At 52.6% G+C, this 17,875-nt stretch overlaps 2 protein-coding genes across 2 annotated transcripts in view; both read right to left on the bottom strand.

Moving 5' to 3' along the window:
- The window catches only part of CIMIP4 (ciliary microtubule inner protein 4), a 302,707-nt gene that overhangs the window by 10,570 nt on the left and 274,262 nt on the right, over window positions 1-17,875 (bottom strand). The window contains 3 exon segments of the mRNA XM_032138183.2: window positions 3,263-3,322; window positions 7,094-7,194; window positions 7,351-7,426. Of these exon segments, the coding sequence (XP_031994074.1) occupies window positions 3,263-3,284 (22 nt within the window). The 5' untranslated portion in view covers window positions 3,285-3,322; window positions 7,094-7,194; window positions 7,351-7,426.
- On the bottom strand, window positions 9,166-17,732 carry TST (thiosulfate sulfurtransferase). The gene is made up of 3 exons (XM_032138182.2): window positions 17,685-17,732; window positions 16,423-17,038; window positions 9,166-9,624 (listed from the first exon to the last, which is right to left on the bottom strand). The coding sequence occupies exons 2-3, from the start codon at window positions 17,015-17,017 to the stop codon at window positions 9,326-9,328; spliced, it is 894 nt and encodes a 297-aa protein (XP_031994073.1). The 5' UTR covers window positions 17,018-17,038; window positions 17,685-17,732; the 3' UTR covers window positions 9,166-9,325.

The raw sequence follows: 17,875 nt of genomic DNA, 5'->3' as shown, positions 1-17,875 counted from the left end.
CCATCTTGAAACCTCCCCCTCACTCTCCACAGTGAGAATCTGGCAGCAGCGGCACTGGCAGAGGCGTTCCTGGGGCTAAGCCACAGGCCTTCGATATACTGGAGTTGGATGGGACTCCCAGACTTTGCTCCCAATGCAAGGCTGCTCCCCATTACCTACCTCCTCCTTTTGCCAGGGCTGAGAAGTGGCGCCATCCCAGCCACCTCCTAGGCCCTCTCCTCCTCACCTCTCCCTGTCTCCCACGTCCCTGCCCACGGCCTCCGCTCCTCTGGGTCTCTTGCTCTCAGCCTTCAGTGTCTCCTCACAGCCTGGCCCCATCTTCCACCCCAGATTACAGCTGTAAATGTGTTTGGTGGTCTTCCCTCCAAAAACCTCAAGAAGAGTTCTCCAGTCCTCTTAAAAGATACATAGGGGCTGGGCATCGTGGCTGTCAGGCCTCTGAGCCCAAGCTAAGCCATCATATCCCGTGACCTGCACGTATATATCCAGATGGCCTGAAGCAACGGAGGATCCACAAAAGAAGTTAAAATAGCCAGTTCCTGCCTTCACTGATGACATTCTACCATTGCAATTTGTTCCCGCCCCACCCTAACTGATCAATTGACTTTGTGACAATACACCCTCCCCGCACTTTGTGATATTCCCCTGCCCTTGTGAATGTACTTTGTATGATATGCCCTCCCCACCCTTGAGAAGGTACTTTGTAATATCCTCCCCTGCCCTTAAGAAGGTACTTTGTAATATTCTCCCTGCCCTTGAGAATGTACTTTGTAAGATTCTCCCTGCCCTTGAGAATGTACTTTGTAAGATCCACCCCCTGCCCGCAAAAAAATTGCTCCTAACTCCACCGCCTACCCCAATCCTATAAGAACTAATGATAATCCAACCACCCTTTGCTGACTCTCTTTTCGGACTCAGCCCGCCTGCACCCAGGTGATTAAAGGCTTATTGCTCACACAAATCCTATTTGGTGGTCTCTTCACATGGACGCACATGATACTGGCTCATGCCTGTAAGTGGTCATTAAGGGCCTCATACCTGTAAGGGTCATTAATGACACACCTGTAAATGGTGGCTCACGCCAGCACTTTGGGAGGCCGGGGTGGTCAGATCACTTGACGTTAGGAGTTCAAGATCAGCCTGGCCAACACGGTGAAACCCCGCTTCTATTAAAAATACAAAAATTAGCTGGGTGTGGTGGCATGCACCTGTAATCCCAGCTACTGGGGAGGCTGAAGCACGAGAATTACCTGAACCTGGGAGGCAGAGGTTGCATTAAGCTGAGATCACGCCACTGCACTCCAGCCTGGGCGGCAGAGTGAGACTCCACCTCAAAAAAAAAAGAAAAAAGATACATAGCTTTGTTTCGCTTTTGTGTATGAATGAGACCAGAGTCATGTGTTGCTTTGTAACTTGCTGTTCAATGCACCACCCTGCCTTGGGGATCTACTCAAGGTAGCAGAGACAGCCCTAACTTCCCTTCGGAGCCCTGCAGGGCTCCACCACCCCCCCACTGGGGGACATTCAGATGTATCCAGTTTAGTTTCTCAGAGAAAGATGATGCAAACATCAGGCTTTGGCAGCCACTGGGGTTTTTATTTCACACCCACGGGTCCCTGCTCTGCTGTCACAAATGTGGAGCTAGGGGAAGGCCCTTCTTCCCTACCCCTCAGGGGACTGCAGACCCTTCCCCAGGGCAGTGGGAGACAGAGAGCTGAGGTTTCTCTGCTTCCCTGCCCACTTTCTCCTCGCCTTCCTTCCTCTTGGTGCCTTTGTCATGGCTCTTTGTCGTCTACACGACAGACAGAGGGAAAACCTGTTCCCCCAGACCAGACTTCCTTCTTCCTGTAGTGGGCTCTGCCCCAACCAGCAGGCAGCCAAGCAGAGGGGCACATCTGGGGACAGCTGGACTGTCAGGACAGCCATGATGACCCTCCTCAAAAGAGCAGAGGCAGAGAGCGGGAAAACCACCCACCTGATCAACCTCAGCCCCCCTCACCCTGCTCCTCAACAGACTGAGGCCTCAGTGCAGGAATGGGCTCCTCCTAGATTCGGGCTCGGGACAGCCAGTCCTGCACTGCCTCTTCTATCAGCACGTGCTGTCAGCATTGCCGGCTCATGCTCAGCCTGCCCTTTAAGGTTATGGGCTTGTTTATAGCTGAAATGTGTCTTGTATCCCTCGCCCGGAGAGCTAGCATATTCACCAACACATCAACTGAGCAAGAACCAACTGCGTGTCAGGTGCTGTGCCAGGTGACAGGGACACAACAGGGAGCTGAAAAAGCCAACCCCTTTCCTCTCAGGGTTGAATATCTGTTGAATGAATGAATGGATGCTGCATGAATGAATGAAGACCTGCATCTGCCATTTCAAGAATCTCATTGCAGCTACACCTTTCCTCTACTCCATTCATTCAGCTGTAAAACGGGCAGGGTACACCCTGCTTCATTTGCTATTATGAAGATCAAATGATCAGTCCGCAGAGTTTATCTAAATGTGGCCATGTATCAGGATTCCCTGGGCTCTCATTAAAAATACAGATTCCTGGGCCCCTCTCAGAGCTGCTGCATCAGAAAGGCCCTGAATCTGAGTGTTTAACAAGGCCCCTGGGCATTCAGGTCATTGGAGGAAGATTTTAGCAGGATCACTACCCCAACTCACTGGACTCTCTTCTCCCCATCCCACCTGCCAGCCCCAGCCACCCTCCACTCACCCCTGGGGACCCTTCTCAGAGCAGGCCTGACTCAGTCACGCCTGCATTGAAATCTTTCCTCTTGTCCTCAGGGCAGAGTCCCTGCTCTCAGAACTCCACGAAAGTGCCAGACCTCTCTCCCTACCAGGCCTTTGCCTGAGCTGTCCCTCCTGCCTGGAACACTCCCCTCCACTCCTTGGGCTACACTACCCCTGGTCTTGGCTCACGTGTAACCCCGTATATACCTCCCATCCACACCATGTTCCCCCACAGCCCTGCCCTTCTGGTGCACACAAGACTCAGAGCACCTGAGTCACCCCCTCAGGATGGGGACCATATCGGGGTGATAATCCCTACACACAGCAGGATGGGAGGGCTCAGTAAGTCCGTTCCCTCCTTTTCCCTTCTGTCTTCCAACAGAATGCCCCCTAGGAAGCCCGGGCCGATGGTGGGTCTGGAGGCCAACATAAGACGGAGGGGGAGGAGAAACAGCCTGTGCCCTGCTGCCCCAGGGAGTCCCTCCAGAAGCCTGGATGTGCATTCAGCACATCCCTGGTCTGCCCGTCCTACCTGCTCAGTGGCCCAGCTCCATAGCCTCTTGCTGTGGGACAGGCAATTCCAAGCTTAGTCCTGTAAACAAAGCACCACGTTTCATCATCTCAGATGACACACAGAGTCTCTGTGAAAAAGGATGAGCTGGGAGCTGAACAGGAAGGCCTGTGGCTGTCTGCCCGCCCCTGATCAGAGGTTCCTAAGCTGCTCCTGGTGCCCTCTGGTACTGCCCAGACCCATGGAGCCTCTGCCCCATTCACTCATCCCCCCTGGCACAGGGGCTGCCTCCTGGATTTCTGCAGCCTCTGCCCTCTCTGAAAAGCCCTTGCCACCCCCCTCCACCCCACCCCACCAGTCCTCAAAGGCCTTTCTCAAGCAGCCTTGGGACCCTGGGCTCCTTTTACTCCTTCATAATCTTTTCCTTTCATCTCCTTCTCCTCTTCTCCCCCATCACCACCACCCTAGGAGACCCTAGCAGGCCCCTGGCTGTGAAGCCCATTGCCCTGGCTCCCAGCCTTGCAACCATTTGTCTTCCTTTAAATAGGATTGTGTCCATTTGCTGACTGGTCATTCGTGGTCAGGGAAGGGAAGCAGCTTAGCCACCATGAAGGAGAGCCAAGTGCAGGAACCCACACTTTGCTCTGGTGTAAACTCAGTCTTCTCTCTAAGGTCTTTGATTCAAATTAGAGGGGTAGCTTCAAAAGCCTCTGCAGCTTTCGTGCTTGTGTTTAATTTTCTTATGTGATTTTTTTTTTTTTTTTAAGACAGGGTCTTACTCTGTCACCCAGGCTGGAGTACAGTGGTGCAATCTCAGCTCACTGCAACCTCCACCTCCCAAGTTCAAGCAATTCTCCCAACTCAGCCTCCCGAGTAGCTGGGATTACAGGTGTGCACCACCACATCTGGCTAATTTTTGTATTTTTAGTAGAGACAAGGTTTCACCATGTTGGCCAGGCTGATCTCTAACTCCTGGCCTTAGGTGATCCACCTGCCTCAGCCTCCCAAAGTGCTGGGATTACAGGCGTAAGCCACTGTGCCCAGCCTCTGACTTCCATTTTGTTTGCTCTCTTTCCCTGGCTCTCCTTGGTTTGCTCATTCTGATGACAGCAAATGCCATGTTTTGAGCTGCCCTGTGGAGCAGCCCATGGAGCAAGAAACTGAGGGTGACTTCTGGGCAAAACCTCATAAGGAATAGAAGCCCTGAGTCCAACAGTCTTTGAAGAACTGAATGAATCCTGACACGTGAATGAGCTTGAAAGTGGATCCTTCCCCAACTGAACCTTGATATGAGAACACAGGCTGGATGACACTTTCATTATAGCCTGTGGGATACCCTGGGCCAGAGGACCCAGCCAAGTGAGGATCCTGACTCCCATAAATTCTGAGATCATAAATTTGTACTGTTTTAAACATACAATGTCAAGCTTCTAAGCTTTATGGTCATTTGTTATGCAGCAATACATAGCTAATACATATTTTGGTACTAAGAGTGGGGTGTTGCTATAACAAATACTTAAAAATTTGGGACTGAATTTGGAACCAAGCAGTGGTCACAGTCTATAAGGATTTTGAGAAGCATGATAGAAAAAGCCTAAATCACTTTAAACAGTTTGTTTTTTCTTTTTTAAGCAGAAATCTGGAGTTGGAAGATGCTGCCAGTAAGGGCCCAAATGGAAGTGAGGAATATATTACTAGAAATAGTGGAAGAAAGACCCTGTTATGTAGTGGCAGAAACACTGACACTGTCATCTGCAGTTATGTGACTAATGAACTGAGTGATTTAGCTAAAGAGTTCCAAAGAAAAGATTGTAGTTGCCTCTTAGTTTCTTCTTGCTGCTTGTAGTGAAATGTGAGAGGAAGGTGATGAATTGAAGAAGGGACTGTTAAACAAAAAGATGCCAGTACTTAATGGTTCTGAAGTCTCATCCTCTCCAGATCCCAAAAGATGCTAAAATTAAGAAATGGCTTTGGCTGGGCGCAGTGGCTCATGCCTGTAATCCTAGCACTCTGGGAGGCTGAGGCGGGCAGATCACGAGGTCAGGAGATCGAGACCATCCTGGCTAACACAGTGAAACCCCGTGTCTACTAAAAATACAAAAAATTAGCCAGATGTGGTGGCGGGCGCCTGTAGTCCCAGCTACTTGTGAGACTGAGGCAGGAGAATGGCGTGAACCCGCGAGGCGGAGCTTGCAGTGAGCTGAGATTGCGCCACTGCACTCCAGCCTGGGCGACAGAGCGAGACTCCGTTTCAAAAAAAAAAAAAAAAAAGAAATGGCTTCAGAAGACTGTCTGGAAAGTGTGCCCAAGAGTGTGACTGTGTGACTTGTTGTTAAAACTTCAGAAACATCAAAGGATCAGGGTATTACTCTGTCACACAAAGGGTGCTTTACAGAGATGCCTGATATATCCTCTTAACAGAACCATAGGACCTCTAGGAAGCTTAAGGCTCCTCAACAGGAGCCCCAGTTAAAAAGGGGTGTGACTTTTGTTCAATGGAGTGAACCCCTGTAAGTTTTACTGTTGAGAAAATAACATCAGCAAAATGTTGGCAGCTTGGGGTAAAAGAGATAGAGACAGTTCAAAATGAAAAGATACTCTTGAAAAAAAAATAAAAATAAAAATAAAAAAGGCAGGTTAGAGAGTGGAAGCAAGAGTCCAGAAGGCAGAACTGAGAGCCATGGAGAATTATTCCCAGACCTTGAAACCTAATCAAGGAATGTCCAACATTTGTGTGGCTGGATTTCAAAACTGCTATGGACCATTGACTCCATGTCTCCATTTTCCTCAATTTTGAATAGGAATGTCACTAGCTTTTATCCTATGCCTATCACATCATTGTATGTTAGGTGTGTTCAGGGCAAATTATCTAGTTTCACAGATCTATGATGGAAAAGAATTGAATTTGAGAAGCTGTACTTAAGGAACAACACTGGAGGAGCCTCAGCCACACCTGGAGCTGATTTATATGACCAGATTCTAGCTTTTAAACTAATGCTTTAATAGGATGAGAATTTTAAAGATCTCAGGAGGGGATGGATGTATTTTGCATGTGGAAGGGATGTACATTATTGGGGGCCAGAGGGCAGACAGTGGTAGGCAGTTGACATGGCTCCCAGTGATCCGTTTCTTGGTATAATTCCCTCCCCTTTAGTATGGACTGGACATAGTGATGAATGGAATGTGGCAAAAATGAGGGCTGTCGCATCCATGATGAACTTATAAGAGACTACGACTTCTGTCTTGTTCACACACTCTCTGCAGCTCTCCTCAGCTCATCTTCTCTGATGGAAGCCAGTTTCCCTGTTGTGAGCTGCCCTATGGAGAGGTCCACAGGGCAAGGAACTCAGAGTGGCCTCTTGCCAACAGCTCCAGAGGAGCTGGATCCTGCCATGTGAATGGGTTCCTGCTCTGGTCAAGCTTTGAGATGAGACTAGAGACCCAAGCAACACCTTGATTGCAGCCTGTGAGAGACCCTGGGACAGAAAAATCACCAACACGCCACCGGTATTCCCAACTCACAGAAGCTGTGAGATAGTAAATGTTGTCTTAAGCCCACTAAGTTTTGGGGTGATTTGTTGTGCAGCAAGAGATAACTAACACAAGTCCACGTCAAGCATTCTCACATCTGGTAAATTAGTCTGGTCTTCACAAATATCCAGTAAGGTGTTCGGAGACACTACTAACTTATCCTCTTTCACAGATGGAGAAAATGAGGCTCAGAAAAGACACAGGACTTCACCAGGTGGGGCTAAAATTAAGTTGCACATCTTCAAGCTAGGTGAAGTTCAAGTTAGCTCCTTCAGGTTGTCTTTCTCCTCCTATCCCCATCCCCCATCCCCAGCCACCCACCTGACGTGCCCACAGCAGCTCTGTACGTCCCAGTGCACTGCCAGTCCACAGCAGTCTGGACGGGCTACAACAGAAGTGTGGACTCACTTCCAGTTTCTGACCTGGAGAGAGAGATCCCAAGAGACTTTGGTCAAAGAGGGCGGGAAGGTAGTTCCAGTCTAGGCAGTCTTCACTCACAAGCAACTCTGAATGGGGAAAAGGAAGATGAAACCCCACGTCCTGGAAGAACCCTGGCCCTTCATAAGTCTCTGCCTCACCTCTCCAATCTCTTTCATAACAGCAGGAAACACGTGAACCACACTGATGTGTGCTGAAGCCCAGGAGTGCAGATACCTGCTGCAGAACTACTGGTGGAGACCAATGGATCGTTGCTGGGAAGTGGCCCTCCCCAAGATGTTCATTGGAGTTGCCGTGGTGATCACTATACACAGGGCTCTGTTACCTCAGAGGGCTGATAGGCCCACCCGTAGGGAAAAGAGGCCAGGAGAAAACCAGGATTGAGGAGGCAGGAGGGGCTTCATTTATTGTTCACTCTCTCATCCACTCAAGAATGTCAGTTGAACCCTCACTATGTGCCAGGTGTGCCAGGCACAGGGGGCTCAGATGCTACCAAGTGCAAAAGATGTTCTTGGGAGCTGAAAGCACTAAGTAGGGAGAAGAACTAGCTCTGTGTAGGAAAAAGGAGGAAAGACTTACGAAAGAGCCATTTGAGTTGGATCTTGAAGGATGCCTAGGAACTTAACAGTTTTGAAGGGGTGAGAATATTAAAGGCATGGATGTGTATAACAGTATAAATGTAGGTCAAGGTCAATGGGGAAGGAGAAAGATGCATCTGGGGCTGTCTGATTTGGATGCCCAGGGATCAGGGACCTGGGAGTAAAATTAAAGCAAGAATGGAACAGTGAAAGTCCTCTCTCCTATTCCTGAACAACAAGGGCTACAGAAGGAGATCAACAAATTAAGTGACTTCTTTTCTGCAGAGCAAAAGGAGGCAGAAGTCATTGGTGCCAGCACTGGCCCATTCCTGTCTGGCTGTTGCTCAGCCTGGACAAAGAGTGGGTATAGTGAATGCCTCCTGCAAGCCCAGCCTTTCAGGATCTCCCCAGGAAACAGAGCGCTGTGGTTAAACTTGGAGTCTCCAGAATCTGGGCCTGTCACTTATTAGATAAGAGATTGGCCAAGTCCTTTAGCTGAACTTTCTTCACATGTGAAACAGATATCACCCAACACTAAGGATAAGGGTGATGGGTGAATAAAACAATTTTTTGCAAAATGTAGCACATTGCCTTGCACAGAGAGAGACATCACAAAACTCTAAGCTACTTCCACAAGCAACCCATCAGCAAGTCCTTCAAAGTACACTAGATTTGGATGCCTTCGTCCACTTCCACAACTCCCCCCACTCCCTGGTCCAAGCCACCCCCATCGCTTGCCTAAGTATTATCTATTGCTGCAGGATAATCTTGCCATAAACTTCGAAGCTTAACATACAATTGTTATCTCACAGTTTCTTTGGGTCGGGGGTCTACTCATGGCTTAACTGAGTTCTCTGCGTTGGGGTCTTAGCAGGCTACGATCCAAGTATCGGCCAGGGCTGCAGTCTCATCTGAGGTTCCACTGGGGAAGAATATGCTTCCAAGCTCATGTGGCTGTGGGAGGATACAGTTCCTTGCAGTCTGTTAGACTGAGGGTCTCAGGCTTTCTCTGGCTGTCAGCCAGAGGCCACCCTCATTTCCTTGCTATGTGGGCCCCCGAACACGACACTGACTTCATCAAAGCCAGCAAAGAGGGAGTCCCCTTGCAAGACGGGGCATTACAATATTGTGTACCATAGTCAGAGAAGTGGCATCCATCACTTTTGCCGTAGGCTGTTGGTTAAAAGCAAGTCAAGGGTCCCACCTGCAGTGAAAGGGAGAGGGTCACACAGGGCATGAACATGAGGGGGGCAGATAATATGGGGACCACCCTGGAGCTATGGTGGTCTCTGTCCTTGGTGGAGTCTCCGGAGTTTGAAAGAGATGGAAGTTTGGGGGCAAGGATGGAACCCAGAGAGAGGCAGGCAAACACACTACTCAGAAAAGGCAAAGTTTATTCCAGTGTCGACAGAGACAGGGTGAGCCTTGCACAGCAATTCTAACATGTCAATCTCCTTCACCTAAGAGGTAAGAACCGGCTGCAAGTCATGGGGTCACTAAACCGGCCGCAGTTACAGTAAGCAGGAGAGATCACGGCTCAGGCCTTCTCAGACTTTCCCTGGGACACACGGCTCTCTGGGGGGGCCCGGCGAAACCACTCGGACCAGGAGCCGTCGTACACGGCCACATCAGGCTTGCCGCAGAGGTAGGCAGCCAAGGCCACATGGCAGGCGGTGACTCCCTTGCGGCACGTGGCAATGAGAGGCTGCGAGAGATCCACCTTCTTGGTCTGGAACAGAGCACGGAGCTCTTCTGGGCCCTTCTCGAAGCCATCCTCAGTCAGGAAGTCCATGAAAGGCATGTTGACGGCGCCACGGATGTGGCCCGAGTCCAGTCCTAGGCAGGGCAGAGGACACAGGTTAGGGGATGTATGAGGGCTGGGGACTAATGGGACCTGGAGGATTCCGTCAGCTGTAGCTGGAAGGATAGATAGCTTTGCAAATAAAAATAACAGCTTTGCTCTGCTTGGAACTCAATTTATTCCCAGCCCCACCTACTATCACTTCTCATGACTTAAGATGCCTGCAACCCCTCCCCTAACACCTGTCTTGAAGTAGAGATGCCCAAAAGCACACCTGCTTGAGAGGACAGCGGCATGAGTCTCAGCTCCACTAACTTTACCTTGGGCAAATCATTTCACTTCTCTGAACCTCAGTTTTCTCACCTGTAAAATGGGCTCAGTGGTACATACCTATCTCACAGCCATGTTGAGAAGAGCAAATGGGACAACTTATTGCAAATGCTATGTGCAGAGAACACAGCGGTGAAAGGCAGAGACACAGCCAGGCCCTCTGGGAGATTCCAGTCTAACAGGAAAGACAGATGCTGAACAGATAACCACATAACTAATCAGATATGTCACCCCATGTTACAGATGAATCTGCTGAGGCTTGGCAAAACAACACGGCTCACCTAAGGCCACACAGAAAGATGAAGGCAGACCCAGGATTACATCGGGGCCTCTGGTTTTCTGTTAAGCACACAGTTGCAGAAAGAGCAAGTGACCTGGTGTCAGACGTAAGGTCAAATCCCACTGGAGCAAGTTATGTCAGCTCTCTGAGCCTCAGTTTCTCCATAGGAAAAATGGAAATGAGAGTACCCACTGGGTATTGGCTGCTGTACAGAGCGGGTGGCACAAGGAAAGCGCTGGCTTTGGAGGCTGGCCCACCCACCCTGCCATGCTGCGCCCCCAGCCACTCCACCACCTACGGAGGGTGTAGGGGGACAATAGAGACAGTGTGGGCTTTTTTGGTCCCCTCCAAGAACTTGGATAGAAGCAGAGTGGAGGGACTAGGCTGGCTCTAGGGTCCTTTCTGGAACTGTCTCAGTACCCAGTGAGGGCCCTCGGCCAAATCTGGCTTCAGAAGAGCCAGGAATTGGGGCAAAGGGGAAGGCCATGGCCAGAGCTGGTGCCACACACAGGGCGAGGCCACAGGCCAATCTCACACATGCCCCAGGCCACTCCTGTCTTCCTTGAGCAGCCCACACCCTGGCAGGGGTGGGCGCTCTATGGTTGGCCCCACTCCCAGTGCCTAGCCTGCACTTTGGCCTGACACAGGCCTATCTCCATCTCTTTGAGCCCTCCTTCTTCCCCGAATCCCCACCCCCATTCAACCTGGATTATGGGACAGGGCAGGAGCAGGGTGGCAGGAGTGGGAGGGGAAGGATCTGACTAGTGTGGCCAAGGCACAAACTGGAGCCGTGTACAGCCAAGCAGGCCCTGAACCTCCGAGCCTGTCTCCCTCCTGCAGAAGGGGGACAAAACCCCACCTAGGCTGGACGTGGTGGCTCATGCCTGTAGTCCCAGCACTTTGGGAGGCCGAGGTGGGTGGATCACAAGGTCAGCTCAAGACCAGCCTGGTCAACATGGTGAAACCCCGTCTCTACTAAAGATACAAAAAATTAGCCGGGTATGGTGGCATGCGCCTATAATCCCAGCTACTCAGGAGGCTGAGGGAGGAGAAACGCTTGAACCTGTGAGGCGGAGGTTGCAGTGAGCCGAGATCACCCCATTGCACTGCAGCCTAGGCAGCAAGAGCGAGGCTCCGTCTCAAAAAAAAAAAAAAAAAAGTAAACCTCACCCACCTCACAGGTGTGTGGGGAAGTCTAACTACTGCAGCTAAAAGCACCCAGTGACCCTGGCAGGCACATGATTTGGTACATTATCACGCCAGCTATGTCCTGGTCCTTTCACCCCGGGGACGAACAGGATTCCAAAATCTATTAGTACAAGTCGAGTTTGATTGGCAGTGGTGTTTACAATCAACTGATCACCAGTTACAGATTTCTTTCTTCCTTCTCCACTCCCACTGCTTCACTTGAATAGCCGGAAAATAATGTAGAAAGGCCAGACATGGTGGCTCACATCTGTAATCCCAGCACTTTGGGAGGCCCAGATGGAAGGATTGCTTGAGCCCAGGAGTTGGGTAACATAGCAAGACCCCATCTCTATAGAAAAAAAAAAACTGAGCCAGGCATTGTGGCATGCACCTGTAGTCCCAGCTACTTGAGAGCCTGAGGTAGGAGGATCACTTGAGCCCAGGAGGCTGCAGTGAGCTGTGATCATGCCACTCTGGCCTGGGTGATATAGCAAGACTCTGTCTCAAAAATATAATAATAATGAATTAAAAAATAAAGTTTGAATATAATGTATAAAATTAGAGCAATTTCTTCCTGTTGTGTTTCATCTGTTTTGCCTGGAAACTTGAATCTAAGATGTGTGCCCACCCTACCAACGAGGAACAATGGATCAGCTGGCATCGAGGGCATTCTTTCCCAAGAAACCCAGCTTTAAAATGTTTCCACAGTGGGCTGGATTGAAGTGCATTTGAAAGCACAACGGGTTGAATCCTGTTTTGTTTTGTTGCCCCCATCCCTGATGACACAGCCCCACTGTGTTCTTCTGATTACATAAAGGGCACCCCTTCTGAGTAAAGATGAAGTCAGGGAGTTTCTGTAGAGCGGGCCTCCCACACTGGGCCAGCTGGACGGGGTGAAGCGAGGGGAGCTCAGGGTCTGTCTGGGGCATTTAAATGAACTGTGGGAAGGGCTGAGATGAATCTGGGCCAGAGAACTTTCAAGAACAGCCAGTTTGGCCGGACGCGGTAGCTTACTTCTGTAATCCCAGTACTTTGGGAGGCCGAGGTGGGCGGATCACGAGGTCAGGAGATCGAGACCATCCTGGCTAACATAGTGAAACCCCGTCTCTACTAAAAATACAAAAACAAAAATCAGCCTGGCGTGGTGGCGGGCGCCTGTATTCCCAGCTACTCGGGAGGCTGAGGCAGGAGAATGGCGTGAACCCAGGAGGCAGAGCTTAAAGTGAGCCAAGATCGTGCCACTGCACTCCAGCCTGGGTGACAGAGCGAGACTCCGCCTCAAAAAAAAAAGACAGCCAGTTGGTGGAAAGGCACATTGGGCTGGAAAGCAGAGGCTCCCATGCTTCTCTTCCCAAGTCTAGCTGAAGGCTTCTGGCTCTCCCTGCCCCCAGCAGGCATGCCCTCATTCCCATAACCTGCGGCACCAGGCACTTGGCAGCAGGTGCTCTCAAGAACTGTATCCTCCTCAATCCTCACAAAGCAGGGGAGATTATTCTCTCAGCATTGCTGGGGAGCCCAGGCTCAGAGAGGTGAGGTCACTTGCCCCAGGACACACAGCAAAGGTAAATGAAGTCTGATTGGTCTGCCCCCAAAGCCTGTGTTCTTTGACCACCCTGAGCCTCCCTGGAAAAGGAGACTGAGGCTGGGGAATGGATGAGATGACCTCTCATGCTCAACTACTCGAGTTAACATCCCTCAGGCCACTGGTAGGTGTGGATTTTTAAGGCCAGGAAAAGCTGTCTGGCCCTTTCTGTTTTCACTAAGGAATGCAGAGCAGGCAGCCCCAGAAGGCAACCCCTTAACCCTGGCCAGGAAGAGGCAGCCCCACACCTTCCCTCCTCCCTCAGCCAAGCTTCCAGCCCTGGGAGGGACAGGCAGAGTGGATTTTCAGTCCCATACAGCAGCCCGGGAGCCACACCATGGACCCGTGACCTTTCCCTCAGCCCCTGGGTTTGCTTACAGCTCACCCCACCCACAGCAGTAGCCTTGGGAAACAGCCCCAACTTGAAGCCTACCGACCTGGGGTCAAGTCCCAGCCACTTTGCCTTAACAGAGAAGCCCTTTCCTTGTCCCCACCCACAAAGTGGGACCCAGCCTACCTACCCCTGCCTGCCTCCCCTTGCAGGGCTGCTGTAGGTGTCCAGAAGAGACTATATAAAAAGGGTTCTACAAATAAAAAGTGCTGATTAGGGGGTCGATACCCTCCTCCCTTCTTCACCCTCACTCCCTCCAAGAAGGGAGGCAAAGAAAATTAAGTTGATAAAGAAACTGGGCTGGATAAACTCCTACTCTGCCTCTCTCACTTCCTCCAGCCCCCCTCACAGGTGAGCAGTGCTCCTTTCACGAACAACAGTCAGCGGTGAAAGCACTACCCTGAGGCTAAGCATCAGTATCACACCTGGATGGAACCTCAGGTCTGGCTGACTCCAGGACTAAGGGCTTGTGGAGGCACAAAACTACAGCCAAAGAGGAAGGCGCTTGCCTAAGGTGAGCAGGAAGTGGCCGCCAGGTGTCTAAGCTCTGCTTCCAGCTCCATTTAGGGTCATTCCTTCCAGAGATGATCAGGGCCAATGCCTGACCCCCAGGCCTGCCACCCCCATGCCCCTGTGTGTTACATCTGGACCGCTGAACCTACAGGGTGCCTCCCTGATCCCACACCAAGCTGGGAACCATAAACTTGGCAGAGCCTCATGTGCCTTTGTGTCCCCAAAATATCTTGTATGGGAGGCCAGCAAAGCCTCTTGGAGGAGGGGGTTGGGGCGGGAAGTGCCACACCCTCCAGGATTTGTATCGTTCCTTACCCTTCTCGAAATCCCTTTCCAGCCACTGCGACTTTTTTTTTTTTTTTTGAGACGGAGTCTTGCTCTGTTGCCCAGGCTAGAGTGCAGTGGCACGATCTTGGCTCACTGCAACCTCCACTTCCTGGGTTCAAGCGATTCTCCTGCCTCAGCCTCCCAAGTAGCTAGGATTACAGGCGTGCGCCACCACACCTGGCTAATTTTTTTTTAATTTTTAGTAGAGATGGGGTTTCACCATGTTGGTCAGGCTGGTCTCGAACTCCCGACCTTGTGATCCGCCTGCCTCGGTCTCCCAAGGTGCTGGGATTACAGGCGTGAGCCACCACGCCCGGCCGCCACTGCTACATTTAAACAAATGCGTACTTGTGTGGGTAGGGCTGGCGTGACTCTTCTCATTTTATGATAAGGAAACCCAGAAAGGCCAAGCAACTGGACTGAGGTCACCCCAAGGAGAAGTGGCTGAGCTGAAATGAGAATCCATGTTCCCTGGTGCTCCTGAGGGAAACTGAAGGAGGTGTGAACAGGATTACAGAGGAGGAACTTCAGCATCCCGGGCCTTCAGGAGGCATTACCCACTGCAGGCCATTCTCCTCCTCTGAGCCTCAGTTTCCTCATCTGTAAAATGGGTGAGGACATTGGGCCTGGCACCTCCAAGCTGTCCCTTCCACTTATTTCTTAGGTTGCTTCAGGGCAGGCTGGGAAGCAGCAAGAGAACCAATTCCACTGATCCTCCCCCATGACAGCTTAAATCTCAAGGAGAAGAGGCGTCTTGAACCAAGGCCAGGAGAGGGCTGCAGGCGTTCCCAGCCAGGATTCTCTGGGAGGTGCCAAATGAACTTGAATCTTCAACTCCAGACCTTCAGAGAGCAAGCAGGCAAGAAAAATATGGGGCCTGGAAAAAGCTGCGCTGGAAAGGGCACAGACCCTGCTGTCCTGGCTCTGTCACTAACTAGCTATGCGGCCTTGGCCCCTGCCTCTGTGCACCTCAGTCTCCCCTCTGTCAGATGAGGTCACCGTTCAGGCCCTCCAGCTCTAAGAGTGTGCAAAACAGTTTTCCCAGCATTCTCTCTGTGGGAGGTACGGACAGGAAGAGATGTTTTTCAACAAGTCAGGCAAAATGTTGCACACGAGTTAGATTCTGTAGAGAAGGAGCTCTGACCGAGGAAAGAGCCACAAAGGAGGTGTCCAGAGACAAGAGAGGGCCCTGCTCCTGGAGATGGCCAGGCAGGGACTGGAGGGCCCTCAGCAGGCGTGATGGCAGCGAGACTGCAGTCCTGCCTCTAGAAAAGGGAAGACCTCCGAGGTTCTCTCTGGTTAGGAGGTTCTAGAACTCAGCACTTCCTCTCCTGAGGCTCCCCCCAGCCCTCAAGCAGTATCCAATCCACCTGGCCTTCCCTTCCACAGGAGGGGAACTTCTGAGTCGCCTTCCTGGGGCAACTAGCAGAGGGGACTCCCTCCTGGCCCTGGGAAGTAGAGGTAGGGCAGCATGGGGTGCATCCTGGTTTATAGCCCTCATTTGAAACAAGGCAGCATTGGATTCGAATCCTGGCTTCCACCACTTAATGTCCTGGCATCTCAGTCTCCCCACCCCCCTGCTGCCAAAACAGGGGCATTGAGCTTTGTTCACTGAGATAATGCGGTGCCAAGTGTCTGGCATGAAATGGCAGCTGCTGTTACAGCTCTGCCGACAGGCTGCAGCTGCCTGGAAAGGTTATGGAACAGACCGCCTTTGCAAACAGCAGTCAGGGGCCCCAGGAGAGCTAGATTTGGGGAGAGGGGGATCCTGGGAGAGGGACACTGTTGATGTCTATAAGGGTTTCTGCGGGAGTTGAGAGGGCTGGAGAAGCTGGATGTGTCCGTGGGAGGTTTCTGTACAGCAATGCAAACGCTGGCTCACGGGCATGACACCCTTAGGTATATCCTAGTACATGTGGGGCAGCTGGTGCCTGGGAGTGGAGGTGGTGGACATGTCACCAGTGACTTCTGCTGATGTCACTCCACACAGATGCTAGGTGGCTTCTTAGCACATGGCTACGAGGACACATTCTTGGGTCCTTGTGCATCCAAGCTGAAAAAGCCTTTAGGTTTGTCTCCACCTTCTGGTTTTATCGATGGAAAGCCTACATGGGAGGATTGAAGGCATGGGACGGACCCTGGAGAGGGTCCCAGTCATCCTTACTCCCTATCCTTCCATGGGGCAATACTCCCCAGGGACCACCCAGCACTGGGACACCTACCTACTGCATCCGGCTCCGGCTCGGTGCCCAGGAACCGCCCTTGAGACCGTGAATCCACCAGCTGGAACCTCTTGGATTCAAGGTTCTCCAGCACCTGCTCGTAGGTCTTGAGCAGGGAGCGGTCCAGTGTGGCTTTGAAGACGGCCGGTTCTGGGCGTGAGGGCTCGGATGTCACCGGGTGGCCCTCCTTCAGCCAGTTCCGGAAGCCACCATTGAGCACTGATACGGTGCGGTGGCCAAACACACGGAACATCCACCAGACCCGGGGAGCATAGAAGCTGCCCAGGTGGTCACCATCATACACCACCACGTGCGTGTGGTTGCTGATGCCCAGGCGGCCCACATACTCGGCGAAGCCAGTCTCGCTGGGCAGCATCATCTCGTAGGGCGACGCCGTGTCCCGGCACTCTTCTATGTCAAAGAAAGAGGCGCCGGGTACGTGGCGCTCGAGGTACTCCTTGCGGGCCTCTCGGGTGCCTGGTGAGTACCAGGACGCGTCCAGCACCCGCAGGCCGGGCCCCAGCTTGCCAGTCCTGATGGACTCCGCCAGCCACTTGGTGGAGACCAGCGCCCGGTAGAGCACCTGATGAACCATGGTTTCAGCTCTGCGTGTCACCTGGCACGGGTGGGAACCAGGAAAGAGAGACAGGCGTGAGGAAGGAAGTCGGTGTGTGCAGTAGGGTGAGGCCTGGGAGAAGCTCTTTCTCCCTCCGCACTCCCCCCGGTTCCTTGTTTACAGCAAGCCAGCGGGGCTGGGGCGTGCAGCGGGGTAAGTTTGCAGATTCCCTCTGGAAAGCCGGCCCCGCCCCTCCCAGCGGGCCCGGGGGCCCAGCGCAGAAGCGGGTGGGGCAAGAGTTTCCGAGGACTCCAGAGAGGGGCGCTTCCTGGGGCGGGGGTCTGGCTCCTAGAAGCTACAGTACTCGATCCTGCCAGGAAAGAGCAGTGAAAACATGCCCGGGATGGGGGGCGATGGCATCTTGGGCTTAGAATCCCCTTTCCTTCCAAGGCAGAGGGGGTGGGCGCACGGCGAGGAAGCTCCGCGGGCCGCGCACACGCCATCGCCTGCGGCCTCCCCAGGCAGCCCGAGCTCGCCCGCCTCCAGAGTGCCCGAGTCCGGCCCGCAGCTCGCTGCCCTCTGCCCTAGGTGGTTCAGGTGTTCCCGGGGCACCCCGTCCCACTCTCGCAATGCTATCCTTCCCCTAGCAGCAGGTGGCCCGGCCGGCGGCCCAGGCGCCCGGCCGCCGCCCCCGCCCCGCACTCACTCGCCCCGGACGCAGCGCTGGCGCTCGCCCCGGCCCGCTCGAGAAGTTGGCCGGTTCAAACCCCCGGCCGCAGCTCCCCGGGCGGCGCGCACCATCGCGCCACCGCCAGAGGGGGGACCCTGCGCCGCCCGCCGCCATCCCGCGCCTCCCCCACGCGGCCGCTTCGCGCCCGGCAGCGCCAACCTCGCGCG

This window comes from Hylobates moloch, unplaced genomic scaffold (assembly GCF_009828535.3).
Source record: "Hylobates moloch isolate HMO894 unplaced genomic scaffold, HMol_V3 SCAFFOLD_19, whole genome shotgun sequence".
Lineage (NCBI taxonomy): Eukaryota > Metazoa > Chordata > Mammalia > Primates > Hylobatidae > Hylobates > Hylobates moloch.
This window is presented reverse-complemented; position numbering and strand designations above follow the sequence as displayed.

Excerpts from the sequence above, each read along its gene's own strand:
- TST (XM_032138182.2), bottom strand. The coding sequence starts at position 17,017 with ATGGTTCATCAGGTGCTCTACCGGGCGCTGGTCTCCACCAAGTGGCTG. Across the intron at positions 9,625-16,422 it reads GCCGGAGCCGGATGCAGTAG|GACTGGACTCGGGCCACATC; the intron begins GTAGGTGTCCCA and ends TGCCCTGCCTAG.